The 19,949-nt window shown below is 44.6% G+C and overlaps 1 protein-coding gene across 1 annotated transcript in view; it reads left to right on the forward strand.

Annotated features, from left to right (window-relative positions):
- Positions 1 to 3,135, forward strand: part of LOC109897927 (glypican-1) — a 64,506-nt gene extending 61,371 nt beyond the window's left edge. The window contains exon 9 of the mRNA XM_020492610.2: positions 208 to 3,135. Within this exon, the coding sequence (XP_020348199.1) occupies positions 208 to 413 (206 nt within the window). The 3' untranslated portion in view covers positions 414 to 3,135. The remainder of the gene's footprint in view (positions 1 to 207) is intronic.
- Positions 3,136 to 19,949: the final 16,814 nt, after the last annotated feature.

A 19,949-nucleotide genomic window follows, 5' to 3' on the forward strand; every position in this document is an offset into this window, starting at 1 on the left:
AGAGGAGAGGGGGAGGAGGGTTGAGAGAGGAGGGAGGAAGGGCCGAGAGTATAGTAGACAGGGTGAGAGGATATGGGGTATTGGGTTTGGGGATGGGGGGTATTGGATGTGCAGGTTAGAGTTGGGAGTGTATCAGAAACATGTTGAACCGCTTGGTCTCACTGATATCCTAATTTCAATTAACCAAGGCCTTTCCCTTGTCTCCAGGTGATGACGTCAGTGGATCAGGAAGTGGAATGTGTACAGGCGAGTCGTGTGCCCGTAATGGACCTCGTGTCATCGTGCCCAAAGCAGACAGCACCAGATACTACAATCATCCTGAGAACAAGAAGGTGAAGGGCACAGGAACCCAGACCCACCCCTCCATCCTCCTCCTCCTGCTCTCATTGGCTACACTGCTGCGCAGGCGATAATGGACCGGTGGTGCATCCAGTCGAGACTGTGTTTTGGAGAAGGGCTCTGAGATGGAATAGAAGAGAGAAAAAAGGGGGATGGGTGGGTAACTTTGCCAAATAGGAAAGGATTGTCATTGAATGAATGGACTACCTTTCATTTTAATGAGAGAAACACAAAAATGTCCTAATAATTTTTTCTTGTTTTGAAATATTTTAAATGTGGCAAGTAGAGCTGGTCTTTGGCTTCTTTTTATTGTTTCTATGCTTGGGTGGTGAACAAGGATGGTTCACATGCTAGATGCAATGTTTGAATGGCACAAGCTTCTTAGCGATCATGCCACTCAATGTAAAGTCAATGTGACCTTGTTGCAATGTTCTAACAATGCCAATAACTTGACAGTGATGTTGTGAGAGCACTGTGAGAGACGGTTTGGTGTGTATCTTCAGTGTGCTAATCCAATGCATTTGTTTTTCATATCAATCACAGTGACAGGGAATTTGGATCTCTCAAGTATATTAAATCAAAAATAATGGTTTCTTGTACTTGTAATATACTTTCATCAATAGCACATTAACACAGCACCATTGACAAACTTCACTTGAGAGGGCATCTGTGAAAGCAGTATAACTATATACCTGACCTCTACTGAAGGACTGTAGAAAACCACTTTTGTCAGACTAGGCCTATAAGCCTCTCGCTGGGCCTGGTATTTTCATTTATCCACCTGGTCTTAAAACTTGTAAAAACCACCATTCTGTTAGCAGTCAGGTGATAATGCATAGTTCACTTAGCCAGAAACACACAGCATTTACACATGCCGAAAGAAGCCCAACACACACATGCAGATCTTTTCACAGATCTTTTTTTCAGAACAATTTCAATCATAGTGTACCAGTTGTGGCATGATGACGGAGACCTTGGTTAGTATTGTTCACTCAACACATCCTAGCGACCTGTCCAAAAAAACAAGACGGGTCCACCTTTTTGTACATATTTTCTATGTCTTATAATATAATGTAATCTATGGTCATTAACCCAAGCTTAGGGGTCTGATCCTTCCCCACCTGCCATCTACACAGTTGACTACAGCTGGATGTGGAGTGGGAATGCCTTGACTAAAACGCAGTCACATGTTCTCCAAACATTGCTGGAATGTGAGATTGTAATGAGATTGTAATAAGGTGTAGTCAGTGATCTAAGTGCATTGTTGGAGCTGGCTCATGTTCCCCCCCCCTGTCACACACAGGAGGACCATTTCAAAGTGTCTGTGTGTGTACAGTTACAAGTCTTATAGCAGAGAATACATCTGATGTAGTGGCAAATTGTGTATGTATGGCCAATGGTGATTAAATGTTCATATTTTGGGGTTGAGTAATTTAAGACATCCAGACAGTATGTGGATGTTAGAATGGGGAAGATCTGGTGACACAGTGTCCGTTAATGTAACGCAGTGTAGGTGTCAATGTACTGGTGTACGGTATGTAAGTGTGTGAATGCTTGTCTTTGACTTTGTGTAAAACTGTGTGTGTGTGACTGTTTGACTGACTGCATGTAGGCACAGTATGAATGGATGCATGTAAAATGCATGCTTTAAGACTGTGTGAATACAGCGTCTGATTTCCCAGGAAAGAAGCATTGAAAATAGAGCTAAATGAAACGGAAACAATATACTGAGAGCATGAATACTGCTTTGCAGTCTTGTTTACCATCCCCTAAATTTGCACTGCAACTTGTTTCTCCTTCAACACAGGCCCATGAGACTGCATGTTTCTTCCTTAACCTGCTTTTCATATGGTACCCAGGCACATTCAGTAGAGAGATATTGTGTTCTTAAATTTCCCTTACTTTAATTGAGGTGGGAAGATCAACACAACACAGGCCCATTCCCTGTTACCTGCAGATTCTTATAGCTCTTAATTTAAACTCTTTGTGCTGTAAACCTAACACTGGGCTCCTCAGTGCAGATCCCAGGGCCAACGCATGCTGAGCAATCAATGAGCAGGCCCTCTCTCAATGCACAGAGAATCAGCACAATGGAAAATCAATGGGTGAGAAGAGCCATGTTGAAGTGCTGATTGATTTGGATACAGATACAGACTGGCTGATTACCATACGTGTGTGGTGCAGATCTGGGTACAAACACGTGTATTTGAGTAATTGTTATTTAAATACTTTTTATGTATATTTGACTATTTTCAAATACACAGCCCAAAATAATTACTTTTGAGTATTTGAATGATTATTTGTAAAAACCAAATAGTTGACCAAATTGCATTTGAAAGTATTTGGGAGTGTATTCGAGCCATGTATTTTAGTATTTTCAAATACTTTCCAAGTATATTTCTAAATACATTCCAATAATCAACTACTGTTTTTTATTTTTTATAATTTTGTCTGAAAACAAAAAAAAAAAAAGATGTATTGAAAAGTAATCAAAATACCTGAAATAGTATTTGAACCCAGGTCTGGTGTGAGTGTGTTTTTATGTGTCAGGGTGTGAATGAGTTTATGTATTTGGAATGAATGGATGAAAAGAAAAACAGGGGCCCCAAGTATTTTGTGAATACTCTTAATTGTCCAACTACCGTGGGAGGCATAAGTACAATGTGACAATTTGAAAAAGTGTCCAAGTTATGAAAAATAAAAAAATACATTTGCAACAATGCAGAGGTGAAAATATGTCAACGCCCTGTCGTTTTCCCCCTAGATTGTGTCAGTTATTATAAACATGATGACAAAGATGCCTGACTGACTGTTCTTTTTAACTGCTACTTGGGATAATAGAGTCAAGAGTCAACAGTACTAGGATGCTGTCCATACAATGTTTCATTATCATTAGTTTATCTTCCTGCACATTATCATGTCTCTCATATCATCTGGCACACAATTTCACATGAAATCAAGTCACCACACTCCATGTTTCTAGAGAAATTCTACTCCCAAAGTGCTTTAATATAGCAGGATCTGTCTCTGTGTAGCTGTCAGATGACGCTGTAGTTCTTTTTCAGGTTTTCAAAGAGTCTCTGAGAGTTTCTGGGCCAGGTTTTGACCCCGGCTCGTAAGTATCGTCTTTGAGTGTCTGGATCCTGAGAGCACTTGTTGCTTTTGGCTTTCAACACAGAGCTGTTTGGGTCATTGGGCTAAGCTGTGGACACAAACACAGAGCCATGCTTATTCCCAATCTCTCTAGCATCTAATGGGTCGTGACTGACAGAAATAATGTCCTGCAGTGAAGATGGGGCCTTATCCTACTCTGATCCTACCCTAAACTAACCCTCTTGCCAGCTTCTCCTTGAACCTCTCAAGATTCTGATAAGTTACCTCTGGTTTGTTCAGCCATTGCTATTGGAAAAATCAATGGGGAAAGAATAGGGTTTTGGAAGAAACACAGAAAAGGTCTGTGTTAACCTCAGACCTTTTTTTCTGTTTCTTCAAAACCCTTTGCTCATGTACATGCAATAACAATGCCTTTGCTTCCATCTAGTGACTAAAACCTGTATAGCTTTAAATGTGTAATTTCCTTGTCTGAACTCGTACAGGAGCCTAATACAAGGGGTCACACCCTTGTTGTAGTCTAGTAGTTCAGGGTTTCCCAAACTGGGCCTGGGGCCCCCCCTGGGTGCACGTTTGGGTTTTGCACTATCACTACACAGCTGATCCAAATAATAAAAGCTTGATAATGAGTTGGTTATTTTAATCGGCTATGTAGTGCTAGGGCAAAACCAAAACTTGCACCCCGTGGGGAGGGGGGGCAGGACCAAGTTTGGGAGAACCTGGCCTACTAGACTACAACAAGTGTCTGAACTCCCCCCCCCCCCCCCACACACACACACACGCTCATCCAAACCAACTCATCCCAGCCTGACTGTGTGTGATGTCCCAACCAGCTCCTTTCATGCCCCCCAGCATTTCTTCCAGCTCCCCTCCCTCCCTCCCTCCCTCCCAATGTGTTCCAGCTCCTCTCAAGGATGTGCTCCCTTCCTTCCTTCCTCCCATCCAGCTGAAATTGGCAGCTCCCCGCCTTCCCATAATCGTTGCAAGCTTAGAACGCCCTTGTTACAGCAAATTAACTCTTTGTTGGAGGACAAAACCTTCTGGTTCAAAACAGCTCAGTCTGTGAACAATTGAAGGGACCAAATGAATGTAAGAGAACAGAGCAGGAACATTTCAAATTGTGCCATGAAAAAGACGGATTCAGATTTACTCCTCACATATTATAACAGGGTATTCATGTACTAAATGGCTACTGAGGGATGGAGAGGGTGTGAGAGGGGAAATCCAATGGAAATTATTAAGTGGTTGGTGTTAAACACAGCGAGAGATCTCACTGAACCATCATGGAGAGTTGGGAGAAAACCCTATGCCAAGTTTAGAATGATTACATAAGGGGACTAGGGGAGGAGGAGAGAAGTAGTAGAGTGGTAACCTACTTATTTCAAACTCCCTCCCACGGTGTGCAGCAGCAGCTCTGTGATCTTTGGGCCCTCTGCCCTGGTGAGAGCTGCAGCGAAGTGCAGAGGGTATAATCCCTTTTGCTGGAACACAAGAGATGAGAGGAGATATTTGAATGTAACTTTCCACTGGAATAGACCAACCAACCGCCCTAGCCTTTTGTCCAGTAGTAGCTTCATGGATGTGTGCCTGCCCATGTGACTTATGTCATTCAGCACATCCCTTTCATTCGTGATATTGCTTTGGTTTTATTTAGAGGATGATTCTATTGGAATATTTTCTTCATGGTTTGCAGTTTTAGAAGTTTGGAACCACCAAAACTCTTCCTAGAGCTGGCTGCCCGGCCAATCAACGAAGAAGGGCCTTATGGAGGGAGGTGACCAAGACCCGATGGTCACTCTGACAGAGCTCCAGAGTTCCTCTGTGGAGAAGGACAACCATCTTTGCAACACTCAACCAATCAGGCCTTTATGGTAGAGTGGTCAGACGGAAGCCAGTCCTCAGTAAAAGGCACATGACTATTAGCTTGGAGTTTGCCAAAAGGCACATAAAGGACTCAGACTATGAGAAACAAGATTCTCTGGTCTGATGAAACCAAGATTGAACTCTTTGGCCTGAATGCCAAGCGTCATGTCTGGTGAAGAAGCCGGATGTCTGTCACGTGGTCAGGGTTGGGTAGTAAAGGATTACATGGCTTCTTCACCTGTGATATGTAATCCATTACATGTAAGGGATTACAAAAAACTGTAACTATAATCCGTTACTTTACCAGCAAAAATATTGTTATCAGATTACAGATACTTTTGAAAAAGGACATGATTACTTTGAGGATTACTTTTAAATTCAGAAAGGATGTTTGTGTAAAAAAATATGTTGTAGTCTACAGTCCAAGCTATGTCTTCCAATGGTGCGACTGTTGTTGGCATCCAAAAATTTGAATAAATGCTTGGAGGTAAGGATGTAGTCTATGGCGATACGGATATAACTTATTATTGATATCTACATAGCGCATTGCTGTGAATCACACTGCTGCTCTCTCATTTAGCTATTTGCAACTTACGGATTGTGGTTATTGTGGATGGCTGTTCACAACTCTAAATGTCTATTTGAGCCAAATAATGGATGAATTCAAGAAGTTTAAGCTGCCTATCAATCATTGTTTTTGAAACAAGTGGACAGCCAGTGAAACATTTCGCTCTTGCAACAGCTGCATTGTGCGGATACCAGCCTATGGAATAAAAATTAGGCTTTTATTGCTCAATCTAATTGATGCTGATAAAAAAAACATAGTCCTAATGGACACATGCTCAATCTAGCACACTTTTGATATACTTAAAATGGCAATCTGTAGTTGCTACATACATTTTTGGACTTATAATCATAGATATAGTACCAGTCAAAAGTTTGGACACACCTACTCATTCTAGTTTTCTTTATTTTTACTATTTTCTACATTGTATCATAGCACTTGATGGTTTTGGTGACTTCACTTGAAGAAACTTTCAAAGTTTTTGAAATTTTCCGTCTTGACTGACCTTCGTGTCTTAAATTATCGATGGAATGTCATTTCTCTTTGCTTATTTGAGCTGTTCTTGCCATAATATGGACTCGGTCTGTTACCAAATAGGACTCTTCTGTATACCACCCCTACCTTGTCACAAAACAACTGATTGGCTCAAATGCATCAAGAAGGAAAGAAATTCCACAAATTAACTTTTAACAAGGAATACAGAGGAATACCTATGTGAGAATGCTGTTCATCGACTACAGCTCGGCATTCAACACCATAGTACCCTCCAAGCTCGTCATCAAGCTCGAGACCCTGGGCCCTGTGCAACCGTGCTTCTACACCTGCATTGCTTGCTGTTTGGGGTTTTAGGCTGGGTTTCTGTACAGCACTTTGAGATATCAGCTGATGTACGAAGGGCTATATAAATAAATTTGATTTGATTTGATTTTATTTACTGGACTTCCTGACGGGCCGCCCCCAGGTGGTGAGGGTAGGCAACAACATCTCCTCCCCGCTGATCCTCAACACTGGGGCCCCACAAGGGTGTGTTCTGAGCCCTCTCCTGTACTCCCTGTTCACCCACGACTGCGTGGCCACGCACGCCTCCAACTCAATCATCAAGTTTGCGGACGACACAACAGTGGTAGGCTTGATTACCAACAACGACGAGACGGCCTACAGGGAGGAGGTGAGGGCCCTCGGAGTGTGGTGTCAGGAAAATAACCTCACACTCAACGTCAACAAAACTAAGGAGATGATTGTGGACTTCAGGAAACAGCAGAGGGAACACCCCCCTATCCACATCGATGGAACAGTAGTGGAGAGGGTAGCAAGTTTTAAGTTCCTTGGCATACACATCACAGACAAACTGAATTGGTCCACTCACACAGACAGCATCGTGAAGAAGGCGCAGCAGCGCCTCTTCAACCTCAGGAGGCTGAAGAAATTCGGCTTGTCACCAAAAGCACTCACAAACTTCTACAGATGCACAATCGAGAGCATCCTGGCGTGCTGTATCACCGCCTGGTATGGCAACTGCACCGCCCTCAACCGTAAGGCTCTCCAGAGGGTAGTGAGGTCTGCACAACGCATCACCGGGGGCAAACTACCTGCCCTCCAGGACACCTACACCACCCGATGCTACAGGAAGGCCATAAAGATCATCAAGGACATCAACCACCCGAGCCACTGCCTGTTCACCCCGCTGTCATCCAGAAGGCGAGGTCAGTACAGGTGCATCAAAGCTGGGACCGAGAGACTGAAAAACAGCTTCTATCTCAAGGCCATCAGACTGTTAAACAGCCACCACTAACATTGAGTGGCTGCTGCCAACACACTGTCAATGACACTGACTCAACTCCAGCCACTTTATTAATGGGAATTGATGGGAAATGATGTAAATATATTACTAGCCACTTTAAACAATGCTACCTTATATAATGTTACTTACCCTACATTATTCATCTCATATGCATACGTATATACTGTACTCTATATCATCGACTGCATCCTTATGTAATAAATGTATCACTAGCCACTTTAACTATGCCACTTTGTTTACATACTCATCTCATATGTTATACTGTACTCGATATCATCTACTGTATCTTGCCTATGCTGCTCTGTACCATCACTCATTCATATATCCTTATGTACATATTCTTTATCCCCTTACACTGTGTATAAGACAGTAGTTTTTTTGGAATTGTTAGTTAGATTACTTGTTCGTTATTACTGCATTGTCGGAACTAGAAGCACAAGCATTTCGCTACACTCGCATTAACATCTGCTAACCATGTGTATGTGACAAATAAAATTTGATTTGATTTGATTTGAACAAGGCACACCTGTTTTGAAATGCATTCCAGGTGACTACCTCATGAAGCTGGTTGAGAGAATGCCAAGAGTGTGCAAAGCTGTCATTCAAGGCAAAGGGTGGCTACTTCAAAGAATATAAATATAAAATATATTTGGATTTGTTTAACACTTGATTCCATATGTGTTATTTCATAGTTTTGATGTCTTCACTATTATTCTTTAATGTAGAAAATAGTAAAAATAAAGAAAAACCCTGGAATGAGTAGGTGTGTTCAAACTTTTGACTGGTACTGAATATATATAAAACTGGGCCTTTAAATCAACAACGTTTTATATCTGTCCCATGACAAAATGTGTAGAATTGCAGGAATTTTGCTTGAAAACGGCCAAATCTTCTTCTAGGGCCAGGAACTCGGTTCATCCTTTCATACACTATTTTGATCTCACTCGATTTGTTCTGATTATGAGGTGGTCCCTAATGAATTTGCTATCACAAAAGGGGTCCTGAGACATAGATGTCTATGATTTGTTCAGATTTGTTCTGGTCTGGACAGGACCAAATCTGAACCAATCATAGACATCTATGTTTGGGCCAGATCAAGGCCGGTCCGGGCCAGATCAAATGTGAACCAATTATAGATGTCTATGTTTGGACCAAATATAGGCCAGTCTGTCTGTGGCTGTTGAAATCAAGGCCCATCCGGACTGGATCTAATCAGAACCAAACAATCAAACAACGTCTATGGTTTTTCAGATTTGGTCCGGTATATATTGTACCAAAAATCTACATCCGTGGACATAGATAGTTGAGGTAATATGTACGTATAGGTAGGGGTAAAGATGACTATGCATAGATAATTAGCAGCGAGTAGCAGCAGTGTAAAAAAAAGTAAGGGTAGGCCGTTTGATACATTTTTCAGACGTTTTTTGGCTTAGGGTTAGAAGCTGTTGAGGAGCCTTTTGGACCTAGAATTGGCACTCCGTGCTCTGCTTACCTTGCGTTCCCAGAGAGAACCATCAATGACTTGGGTGGCTGGAGTCTTCAACAATTTCTTGGTCCTTCCTCTAATATCGCCTAGTATAGAGGTCCTGGATGGCAGGAAGCTTAGCCCCAATGATGTACTGGGCCATTCGCATTACCATCTGTAGCAAGCTTCCAGAAAATTGGAACGGAAATGGCGCCACACCAAACTGGAAGTCTTCCGACTAGCTTGGAAGGACGGTACCGTGCAGTACCGTAGAGCCCTTACTGCTGCTCGATCATCCTATTTTTCTAACTTAATTGAGGAAAATAAGAACAATCCGAAATTCCTTTTTAATACTGTCGCAAAGCTAACTAAAAAGCAGCATTCCCCAAGAGAGGATGACTTTCACTTTAGCAGTGATAAATTCATGAACTTCTTTGAGGAAAAGATTATGATTATTAGAAAGCAAATTACGGACTCCTCTTTAAACCTGCGTATTCCTCCAAACCTCAGTTGTCCTGAGTCTGCACAACTCTGCCAGGACCTAGGATCAAGAGAGACGCTCAAGTGTTTTAGTACTATATCTCTTGACACAATGATGAAAATAATCATGGCCTCTAAACCTTCAAGCTGCATACTGGACCCTATTCCAACTAAACTACTGAAAGAGCTGCTTCCTGTGCTTGGCCCTCCTATGTTGAACATAATAAACGGCTCTCTATCCACTGGATGTGTACCAAACTCACTAAAAGTGGCAGTAATAAAGCCTCTCTTGAAAAAGCCAAACCTTGACCCAGAAAATATAAAAAACTATCGGCCTATATCGAATCTTCCATTCCTCTCAAAAATTTTAGAGAAGGCTGTTGCGCAGCAACTCACTGCCTTCCTGAAGACAAACAATGTATACGAAATGCTTCAGTCTGGTTTTAGACCCCATCATAGCACTGAGACGGCACTTGTGAAGGTGGTAAATGACATTTTAATGGCATCGGACCGAGGCTCTGCATCTGTCCTCGTGCTCCTAGACCTTAGTGCTGCTTTTGATACCATCGATCACCACATTCTTTTGGAGAGATTGGAAACCCAAATTGGTCTACACGGACATGTTCTGGCCTGGTTTAGATCTTATCTGTCGGAAAGATATCAGTTTGTCTCTGTGAATGGTTTGTCCTCTGACAAATCAACTGTAAATTTCGGTGTTCCTCAAGGTTCCGTTTTAGGACCACTATTGTTTTCACTATATATTTTACCTCTTGGGGATGTTATTCGAAAACATAATGTAAACTTTCACTGCTATGCGGATGACACACAGCTGTACATTTCAATGAAACATGGTGAAGCCCCAAAATTGCCCTCGCTAGAAGCATGTGTTTCAGACATAAGGAAGTGGATGGCTGCAAACTTTCTACTATTAAACTCGGACAAAACAGAGATGCTTGTTCTAGGTCCCAAGAAACAAAGAGATCTTCTGTTGAATCTGACAATTAATCTTAATGGTTGTACAGTCGTCTCAAATAAAACTGTGAAGGATCTCGGCGTTACTCTGGACCCTGATCTCTCTTTTGAAGAACATATCAAGACCATTTCGAGGACAGCTTTTTTCCATCTACGTAACATTGCAAAAATCAGAAACTTTCTGTCCAAAAATGATGCAGAAAAATTAATCCATGCTTTTGTCACTTCTAGGTTAGACTACTGCAATGCTCTATTTTCCGGCTACCCGGATAAAGCACTAAATAAACTTCAGTTAGTGCTAAATACGGCTGCTAGAATCCTGACTAGAACCAAAAAATGTGATCATATTACTCCAGTGCTAGCCTCTCTACACTGGCTTCCTGTCAAAGCAAGGGCTGATTTCAAGGTTTTACTGCTAAACTCGGTCTCAACCTTTAAGTCTTTACTGAAGACTCATCTCTTCAGTGGGTCATATGATTGAGTGTAGTCTGGCCCAGGAGTGGGAAGGTGAACGGAAAGGCTCTGGAGCAACGAACCGCCCTTGCTGTCTCTGCCTGGCCGGTTCCCCTCTTTCCACTGGGATTCTCTGCCTCTAACCCTATTACAGGGGCTGAGTCACTGGCTTGCTGGGGCTCTCTCATGCCGTCCCTGGAGGGGGTGCGTCACCTGAGTGGGTTGTTTCACTGTTGTGGTCATCCTGTCTGGGTTGGCGCCCCCCCCCTTGGGTTGTGCCGTGGCGGAGATCTTTGTGGGCTATACTCAGCCTTGTCTCAGGATGGTAAGTTGGTGGTTGAAGATATCCCTCTAGTGGTGTGGGGGCTGTGCTTTGGCAAAGTGGGTGGGGTTATATCCTTCCTGTTTGGCCCTGTCCGGGGGTGTCCTCGGATGGGGCCACAGTGTCTCCTGACCCCTCCTGTCTCAGCCTCCAGTATTTATGCTGCAGTAGTTTATGTGTCGGGGGGCTGGGGTCAGTTTGTTATATCTGGACTACTTCTCCTGTCCTATTCGGTGTCCTGTGTGAATCTAAGTGTGCGTTCTCTAATTCTCTCCTTCTCTCTTTCTTTCTCTCTCTCGGAGGACCTGAGCCCTAGGACCATGCCCCAGAACTACCTGACATGATGACTCCTTGCTGTCCCCAGTCCACCTGGCCATGCTGCTGCTCCAGTTTCAACTTCCACCTGACTGTGCTGCTGCTCTAGTTTCAACTGTTCTGCCTTATTATTATTCGACCATGCTGGTCATTTATGAACATTTGAACATCTTGGCCATGTTCTGTTATAATCTCCACCCGGCACAGCCAGAAGAGGACTGGCCACCCCACATAGCCTGGTTCCTCTCTAGGTTTCTTCCTAGGTATTGGCCTTTCTAGGGAGTTTTTCCTAGCCACCGTGCTTCTACACCTGCATTGCTTGCTGTTTGGGGTTTTAGGCTGGGTTTCTGTACAGCACTTTGAGATATCAGCTGATGTACGAAGGGCTATATAAATAAATTTGATTTGATTTGATTTGATTTGATTTGTAGCACCTTACGGTCAGATGCCGAGCAGTTGCCATACCAGGCCGTGATGCAACCGGTCAGGTTGCTCTCGATGGTGAAGTTGTGGATCTTTTTGAGGACATGGGGACCCATGCCAAATCTTTTCATTCTCCTGAGGGGAAATAAGCACTGTCGCTCCCTCTGTCTTGGTATTTTGGACCATGATAGTTTGTTGGTGATGTGGACACCAAGGAAATTAAAGCTCTCAACCCGCTCCACTACAGCCCCATCGATGTGTTTGGCCCTCCATTTCCTGCAGTCCACGATCAGCTCCTTTGTCTTGCTCAGGTTGAGGGAAAGGTTGTTGTCCTGGCACCACACTGCCAGGTATCTGTCTCATCTTTGTCGGTGATCAGGCCTACCACTGTTTGTGTCATCAGCAAACTTAATGATGGCATTGGAGTCGTGCTTGGCTACGCAGTCATGGGTGAACAGGGAGCAGAGGCAGGGACTAAGCACGCACCCCCGAGGGGGCCCAATGTTGAGGATCAGCATGGAAGATTGTTGCCTACCCTTACCTCCCTTCAGGAAGTCCAGGATCCAGTTGCAGAGAGAGATGTTTAGTCCTAGGGTCCTTAGCTTAGCAATGAGCTTTGTGGGCACTATGGTATTTAACGCTGAGCTGTAGTCAATGAACAGCATTCTCACGTAGGTGTTCCTTTTGTCCAAGTGGGAAGGGGCAGTGTGGCGTGCCATTAAGCTTGTGTCATCTGTGGATCTGTTGGGGCCATATGTGAATTGGAGTTGGTCCAGGGTTTCCAGGATGATGGTGTTGATGTGAGCCATGACCAGCCTTTCAAAGCACTTCATGGCTACATACGTGAGTGCTACGGGGAGGTAGTCATTTAGGCAGGTTACCTTGGCATTCTTGGGCACAGGGACTATGGTGGTCTGCATGAAACATGTAGGTACAGTGGCTTGTGAAAGTATTCAGCACCCTTGCCAATTTTTCTATTTTGTTGCCCTACAACCTAGAATTAAAATGGATTTTCAGGGGGTTTGTATCATTTGACTTACACAACATGCCTACTAATTTGAAGATGCAAAATATGTTTTATTGTGAAACAAACAAGAAATAAGACAAAAAAAACAGAACACTTGAGCGTGCATAACTATTCACCCCCCCCCCAAAAGTCAATGGGCTTTGACTAGGCCATTCCAAGACATTTTAATGTTTCTCCTTTAACCACTCGAGTGTTGCTTTAGCAGTATGCTTAGGGTCATTGTCCTGCTGGAAGGTGAAAATTCACCCCAGTCTCAAATCTCTGGAAGACTGAAACAGGTTTCTCACAACGCCATCCATCATTCCTTCAATTCTCACCAGTTTCAAAGTCCCTGCCAATGAAAAACATCCCCACAGCATGATGCTGCCACCACAATGCTTCTCTGTGGGGATGGTGTTCTCGAGGTGATGAGATGTGTTGGGTATATGCCAGATATAGCGTTTTCCTTGATGGCCAAAAAGTTACATTTAACCAGAGTACCTTCTTCCATATGATTGGGGAGTCTCCCACATGTCTTTTGGCGATCACCAAACGAGTTTGATTATTTTTTTCTTCAAGCAATGGCTTTTTTTCTGGACACTCTTCCATAAAGCCCAGCTCTGTGGAGTGTATGGCTTAAAGTGGTCCTATGGACAGATACTCCAATCTCCGCTGTGGAGCTTTGCAGCTCCTTCAGGGTTATCTTTGGTCTCTTTGTTGCCTCTCTGAATAATGCCCTCTTTGCCTGGTCCGTGAGATTTGGTGGGCGGCCCTCTCTTGGCAGGTTTATTGTGGTGCCATATTCTTTCAATTTTTTATAATGGATTTAATGACGCTCTGTGGGATGTTCAAAGTTTCTGAAATGTATTTATAACCCAACCCTGATCTGTACTTCTCCACAACTTTGTCCCTGACCTGTTTGGAGAGCCCCTTGGTCTTCATGGTTCCGCTTGCTTGGTGGTGCCCCTTGCTTAATGGTGTTGCAGACTCTGGAGCCTTTCAGAACAGGTGTATATATACTGAGATCATGTGACAGATCATGTGACACTTAGATTGCACACAGGTGGAGTTTATTTAACTAATTATGTACTTTTGAAGGTAATTGTTTGCACCAGATCTTATTTAGGGGCTTCATAGCAAAGGGGGTGAATACATATGCACGCACCACTTCTCCGTTTGAACGTTTTTTATTTCACTTCCCCAATTTGGACTATTTTGGTTATGTCCATTACATGAAATCCAAATAAAAATCCATTTAAATTACAGGTTGTAATGCAACAAAATAGGAAAAACGCCAAGGGGGATGAATATTTTTGCAAGGCACTGTAGTTAGAGGATGCAGGGCTCCAGGGAATGTTTCCAATACTCCTTGAAAACCGAGGTGGTTTCTTTTATTGGGCCACTGCTCCCAGGAGTGTTGATGTTTACCCTTTATATCCTGGATCATGCAAACGTTTAGGCCTGCTACTTTTCCAATAAAGTGTTTTTCTATGAATTACAGCTGCCAACACATTTTAAAATATAATGTGACACTGAGATAATAATTATGTATCTGATTTGATCTTGTTTGTAGGTCCAGCCTGAATAATGCAGAGTAACAAGGATTCTACAAGTTCCTTTATACAAGTCTATCAGAGCAGAACCTGTGTATGTGTGTGTGGGTGTGTGTGTGTGTGTGTGCTCTTTTTCATGCTCATATGCCACCTTTTCATGCACATCTGTAAGGATATTCTTTACCTAAACCCCATTTTCAATTGAGCCCACATTCACATACAACATGTAGGTTGGCTTGAATTAGTGCATAGTGTCTCAGGTATACATGTAAACTGAACTGCAACGTGGAATACGTGTCAGTGTAGTGGTGCTGGCCTGTTTTTTGTTGTCCAATGTCATCAGATGACTTGTTTTTTCAAATGGTGGTCTACATTTTACAGTATGTTCTTTTTGAGTTGGTCCATGAACTCCAAAAGGGTCAACAAATATTGACTTTAACAGGACAATGTCCTCCACAGACTTGCTGTTCAAATACACAACCAGTGTCATTTAGTTTCATCATTATATTACGGATGCTGAGATGAGAGTGAAATCACCAGAAAGTAGGTGATATAGAGAGTATTAGTAAGATAGTTACTGAAAGAGAATAATGCTGCTCAGAAGCATCACTTCTTGCCTCCCATCTTCAGCAACCATAGACAACCTGTTCTCAGTTGCCAGGGCAGGCAGCTTAGTTCCTGATATCTCTCTGGATGACACACTGCAAAGCTTCCTATCCCTGGACTCAAGTGCTGCTCTCGAACAACATTATGCAGACATTCAGCAACACTTGTCTGCTGAACAACTCACTGTTTTCAACCAGGACCTGACGTCTTTATTGGGAGGGAACACAAATGTGGCCTTGGGGGGTGTGGGTGTTGTGGCACTAGCCCTGTCTCTACTCTTTGATGTCTTAGCCCACAAGGCAAAAAGGCATGGGGACAGCAAGAATACTATGGACCCTACCAAAATGATCTTTGGAATCGGCAATTCCTCAAGAATTGGGTCCCTCATCAGTGAATACCTGAAGCTGGTCCCTGAGATAGCCAATGACATGAACAAGATGGCAGAGGTGACAGAGCTCTATGACCAGTACCTGAAGTATGAGCTGATTGACCATTTTGAGAGGATGACGAACAAGAAACGCATGGGGTCAGTGGCCATGAAACAGTGGCTGTGTGGGGCCTCTTTCCACCTGCACATGAGGATCCATGAGATCCGATTGGGCTCCGTTCCACGAGGCTCAGCAGAAGCACTGCGTCTCTCCTACAAGACTGCGTTCACAAGCCTGGTCAAGCTCTATACAGCCCACCTACGCAAAAATATCCAGGAGATACCACCAGAGCCAGGAGCCAACAGCATGCCAGGGCTCCTGGTCGTTGAGTCCCACAAGAACGTCACACACAGAGTTCAACACAGTCCCTGTGAGTCCAAGGTCATTGGAGACGCTCTGCTGACCCGGATCATTGCTGCTCAGGAGATTGAAGAGAGCAAAGACTTCTTTCTGCAGTCTGAACATGACTTTTATAAACTGATCAACCAACGGGAAGGTTTTGAATTGCAGAAAAGTAATTCATAGCCAAAAAGAACAGTCAATCATGACTAGAATTAAGGTGATTTAATGTTAGCTGCAATCTGGAAAGTAATGGAATAAGTTAATTTAAAGGGTGTAGTGGTAGTATCAAAGGTAGCGGTGAATTTTATATTTTGGGATGGCTGGATAAAGAATGCATTGTGTAACCAGACGCTGAGTCTGTGTCAGCATAAATGTATGTACTGTTTGTGTCTGAAGTCAGCATCAGTCAATGACCTGATTTTTCATTGGCTGAAAGATTTGCCGACATCTAATAACCCTAGATTCCGCTGTTTGGTTATTAGATGTTTGTCCTAGCCGGGACAATGTCCTTCAGACTCTGAGCCCATCATGTGTTTAAATAAACAGGCAGTATTCGACAAAGTCTTAGGAAAGAGGAGCGTGTTAGACAGACAGCACAGCCCAAACATGGGTAACAAAGCATGCAGTCCATCTTCAGAAACTATAAACTGTCTGTTTGAGGTAGCCAGCCATGCAGGCATCGTTCCTGACATCTCCCTGGACAGAACCCTCACCAACTTCCTATCCCGCAACTCCACTGCTGCTCTGGAACATCAATATGCAGCCATCCAGCAGAACATGTCGGCTGAGCAACTAACAGCCTTTAACCAGGATCTGACGTCTGCATTTGGAGGGAGCACCAAGGTGAGCCAAGGAGGTCTGGGTATTGTGGCGCTGGCGCTGTCACTGCTCTTTGAGGTCTTGACTCACCAGATCCATGAGCAAAGGTCATACATAGACCCCATAAGGAGGATCTTTGGAGCGGATTACTCTTCAGAAATCGGCCCTATTGTCAGTGAGTACCTAAAGCAAGTTCCTGGTATAGCCAATGATAAGAAGAGGATGGCAGAGCTCCTCAAACATTATGACCAGAAGCTTAAACAGGAACTGGATCATTTCTATTCAAAGTTGGTCATAGAGAGTAGCATGAGCTCCGCTGGCGTGAAACAGTGGCTGAACGGGGCAGCGTTCCACATGCACATGCGGATCCATTGGTTCCGTCTAACTGCCTTACCAGAAGGCCCTGTAGATGTACTGAACCAGTACTATCAACTCAGTATCCCTGGCTTGATAAAGACTTATACAGAGTTCCTACAGAGAAATATTCAGGAGACCCCCTCGTTGACAAAATCCAACGGCATGTCTGGGCTCCTGGTCATTGAACCCTACAGGAACGTCACACACAGAGTTCAACACAGGCCCTGTGAATCCAAGGTCATTGAAGACTTTCTGCTGGCCCGGATCATTGCTGCTCAGGACATTGAGCAGAGTAAATACTTCTTTCTGCATACTGAAAGTGACTTTGATGATCTGTTCAAGCAACGGGGAGATTTTGAGCTGAAGAAATGAATGAATAAAATCATATTTATCTGCATAATGCACAGTGGTAGAAATAATGATTTTTACTCTTATAGTTGGCTTATTACCTGTAATTAATGTCTACTCATGTTACAAACACAAAACATATTTGATTACCACATAATAAAGTAACAAAAATTGAGACAAACCAGCATTCATAATGTTCTGTAGTGTGGGACTTCGGCACACATATCCCCCCCCCCCCCCCCCCCCCCCCCCCCAGGGTCATACGGTCTCTTATTATAACTGCTGCGCCGGGCAATAAGAAGACTAGCAAATACACTGAGTTTCTCACTGAGTCAAGGCGTGTAGTGTACTATGTACTATGTACTTTTTTATTTAATTTTGATTTAACATTAATTGAACTAGGACCAAGAACCAACTAAGAACCAATTCTTATTTTACCGTGACGGCCTACCCCGGCCTAACCCTAACCCGGATGACGCGGGGCCAATTGTACGCCGCCCTATGTGCGCCATACAGTGGGTTCCTATTTAAAGGGGGTCCTGTGTAAAAAGGGGCTGTTGTGTGAGGATATTGTTGTGATTGGATATTGGAGGGTTCTGAAGAGGAAGGGTATTAGGAGAGGACCTCTGACAGGTTCATTGATAAGGTTGTAGAGTTTTATAACTGTGGTATAGTATTAATGCGCTGACCAATCTCATGCATCTGTTTCATACATGGCTTCTGTTCCTGTGTCTTCTGTACCACTGGTTAGCTACCTTGAGCTGATAGCACATATCAACTGTGTGTGTGTGTGTGTGTGTGTGTGTGTGTGTGTGTGTGTGTGTGTGTGTGTGTGTGTGTGTGTGTGTGTGTGTGTGTGTGTGTGTGTGTGTGTGTGTGTGTGTGTGTGTGTGTGTGTGTGTGTGTGTGTGTGCGCGCAGGGTTGCGGTACGTGTGTGTGCGCAGAGGGTTGCGGTATGTGCATGTGCCTGTGTCTGTGTAGGTGGTGCATCACTGTGCGTTTATGTGCAGCTGTGTGTAGGATTGGGCGCGGAAATGTTTTTCAACACTATCTGGTTGCTACCATCTAAAGGTCAGCCAGCTCCACAGAGTCGGCACAGGGCTGTAGTTGAAAGTAGAGCAGGTGAGCGGAGCTGCTGTATTGATAAGAGAGGATCAGGCTCCGTCAGCAGGCCCTGTGTACATCCGTGTCCCTGGGAGGGGAGGAGGTGCAGGGAGTATGCCACTTGTTGAAGCAGGACCCTCGTAATGGGGAGGCAGGGTGTAGGGGAGGGGGCAGGAAGGGGAGTCAGGCTGGGGGAGGAAATAGGCATGGGGTGGGTTGGTGTGGGCAGCCAGCAAATATATAAATATATGTGTAATAGCCGCAGATCTACGAATTAAAGGAGATGTAATGGGAGCATGTGTGAGGTGTGCTAATGAAGACTAGTGGGTGAACTAATGTAACAGCACACACTAAATGTGTGTGTGTGTGTGTGTGTGTGGATGGGAGTCGGGGAGAGTTTTGTTACCTTGTGCCTGTAGAACAGCTCTTCAGTGCCACACAGTGGCATGTGAGGGGGCAGAGCACAGTGGGGTGTGAGGGGGCAGAGAACAGTGGGGTGTGAGGGGGCAGAGAACAGTGGGGTGTGAGGGGGCAGAGAACAGTGAGGTGTGAGGGGTTAGAGAACAGTGGGGCGTGAGGGGTTAGAGCACAGTGGGGTGTGAGGGGGCAGAGCACAGTGGAGTGTGAGGGGGCAGAGAACAGCGATGTGTGAGGGGTTAGAGCACAGTGGGTGTGAGGGGGCCGAGCACAGCAGGATGTGAGAGGGCAGAGAACAGCGATGTGTGAGGGGTTAGAGCACAGTGGGTGTGAGGGGGCCGAGCACAGCAGGATGTGAGAGGGCAGAGAACAGTGGGGTGTGAGGGGGCAGAGAACAGTGGGGTGTGAGGGGGCAGAGAACAGTGGGGTGTGAGGGGGCAGAGGACAGTGGGGTGTGAGGGGGCAGAGAACAGTGGGGTGTGAGGGGGCAGAGCACAGTGGAGTGTGAGGGGGCAGAGAACAGTGGGGTGTGAGGGGGCAGAGCACAGTGGAGTGTGAGGGGTTAGAGCACAGCGGGGTGTCAGGGGGCAGAGCACAGCGATGTGTGAGGGGTTAGAGCACAGCGGGGTGTGAGGGGTTAGAGCACAGCGAGGTGTGAGGGGTTAGAGCACTGCGGGGTGTGAGGGGTTAGAGCACAGCGGGGTGTGAGGGGGAAGAGAACAGTGGGGTGAGAGGGGGCAGAGCACAGTGGAGTGTGAGGGGGCAGAGAACAGTGGAGTGTGAGGGGGCAGAGAACAGTGGGGTGTGAGGGGGCAGAGCACAGCGGAGTGTGAGGGGGCAGAGAACAGCGATGTGTGAG

The sequence above is a fragment of the Oncorhynchus kisutch genome, linkage group LG10 (assembly GCF_002021735.2).
Source record: "Oncorhynchus kisutch isolate 150728-3 linkage group LG10, Okis_V2, whole genome shotgun sequence".
Taxonomy (NCBI): domain Eukaryota; kingdom Metazoa; phylum Chordata; class Actinopteri; order Salmoniformes; family Salmonidae; genus Oncorhynchus; species Oncorhynchus kisutch.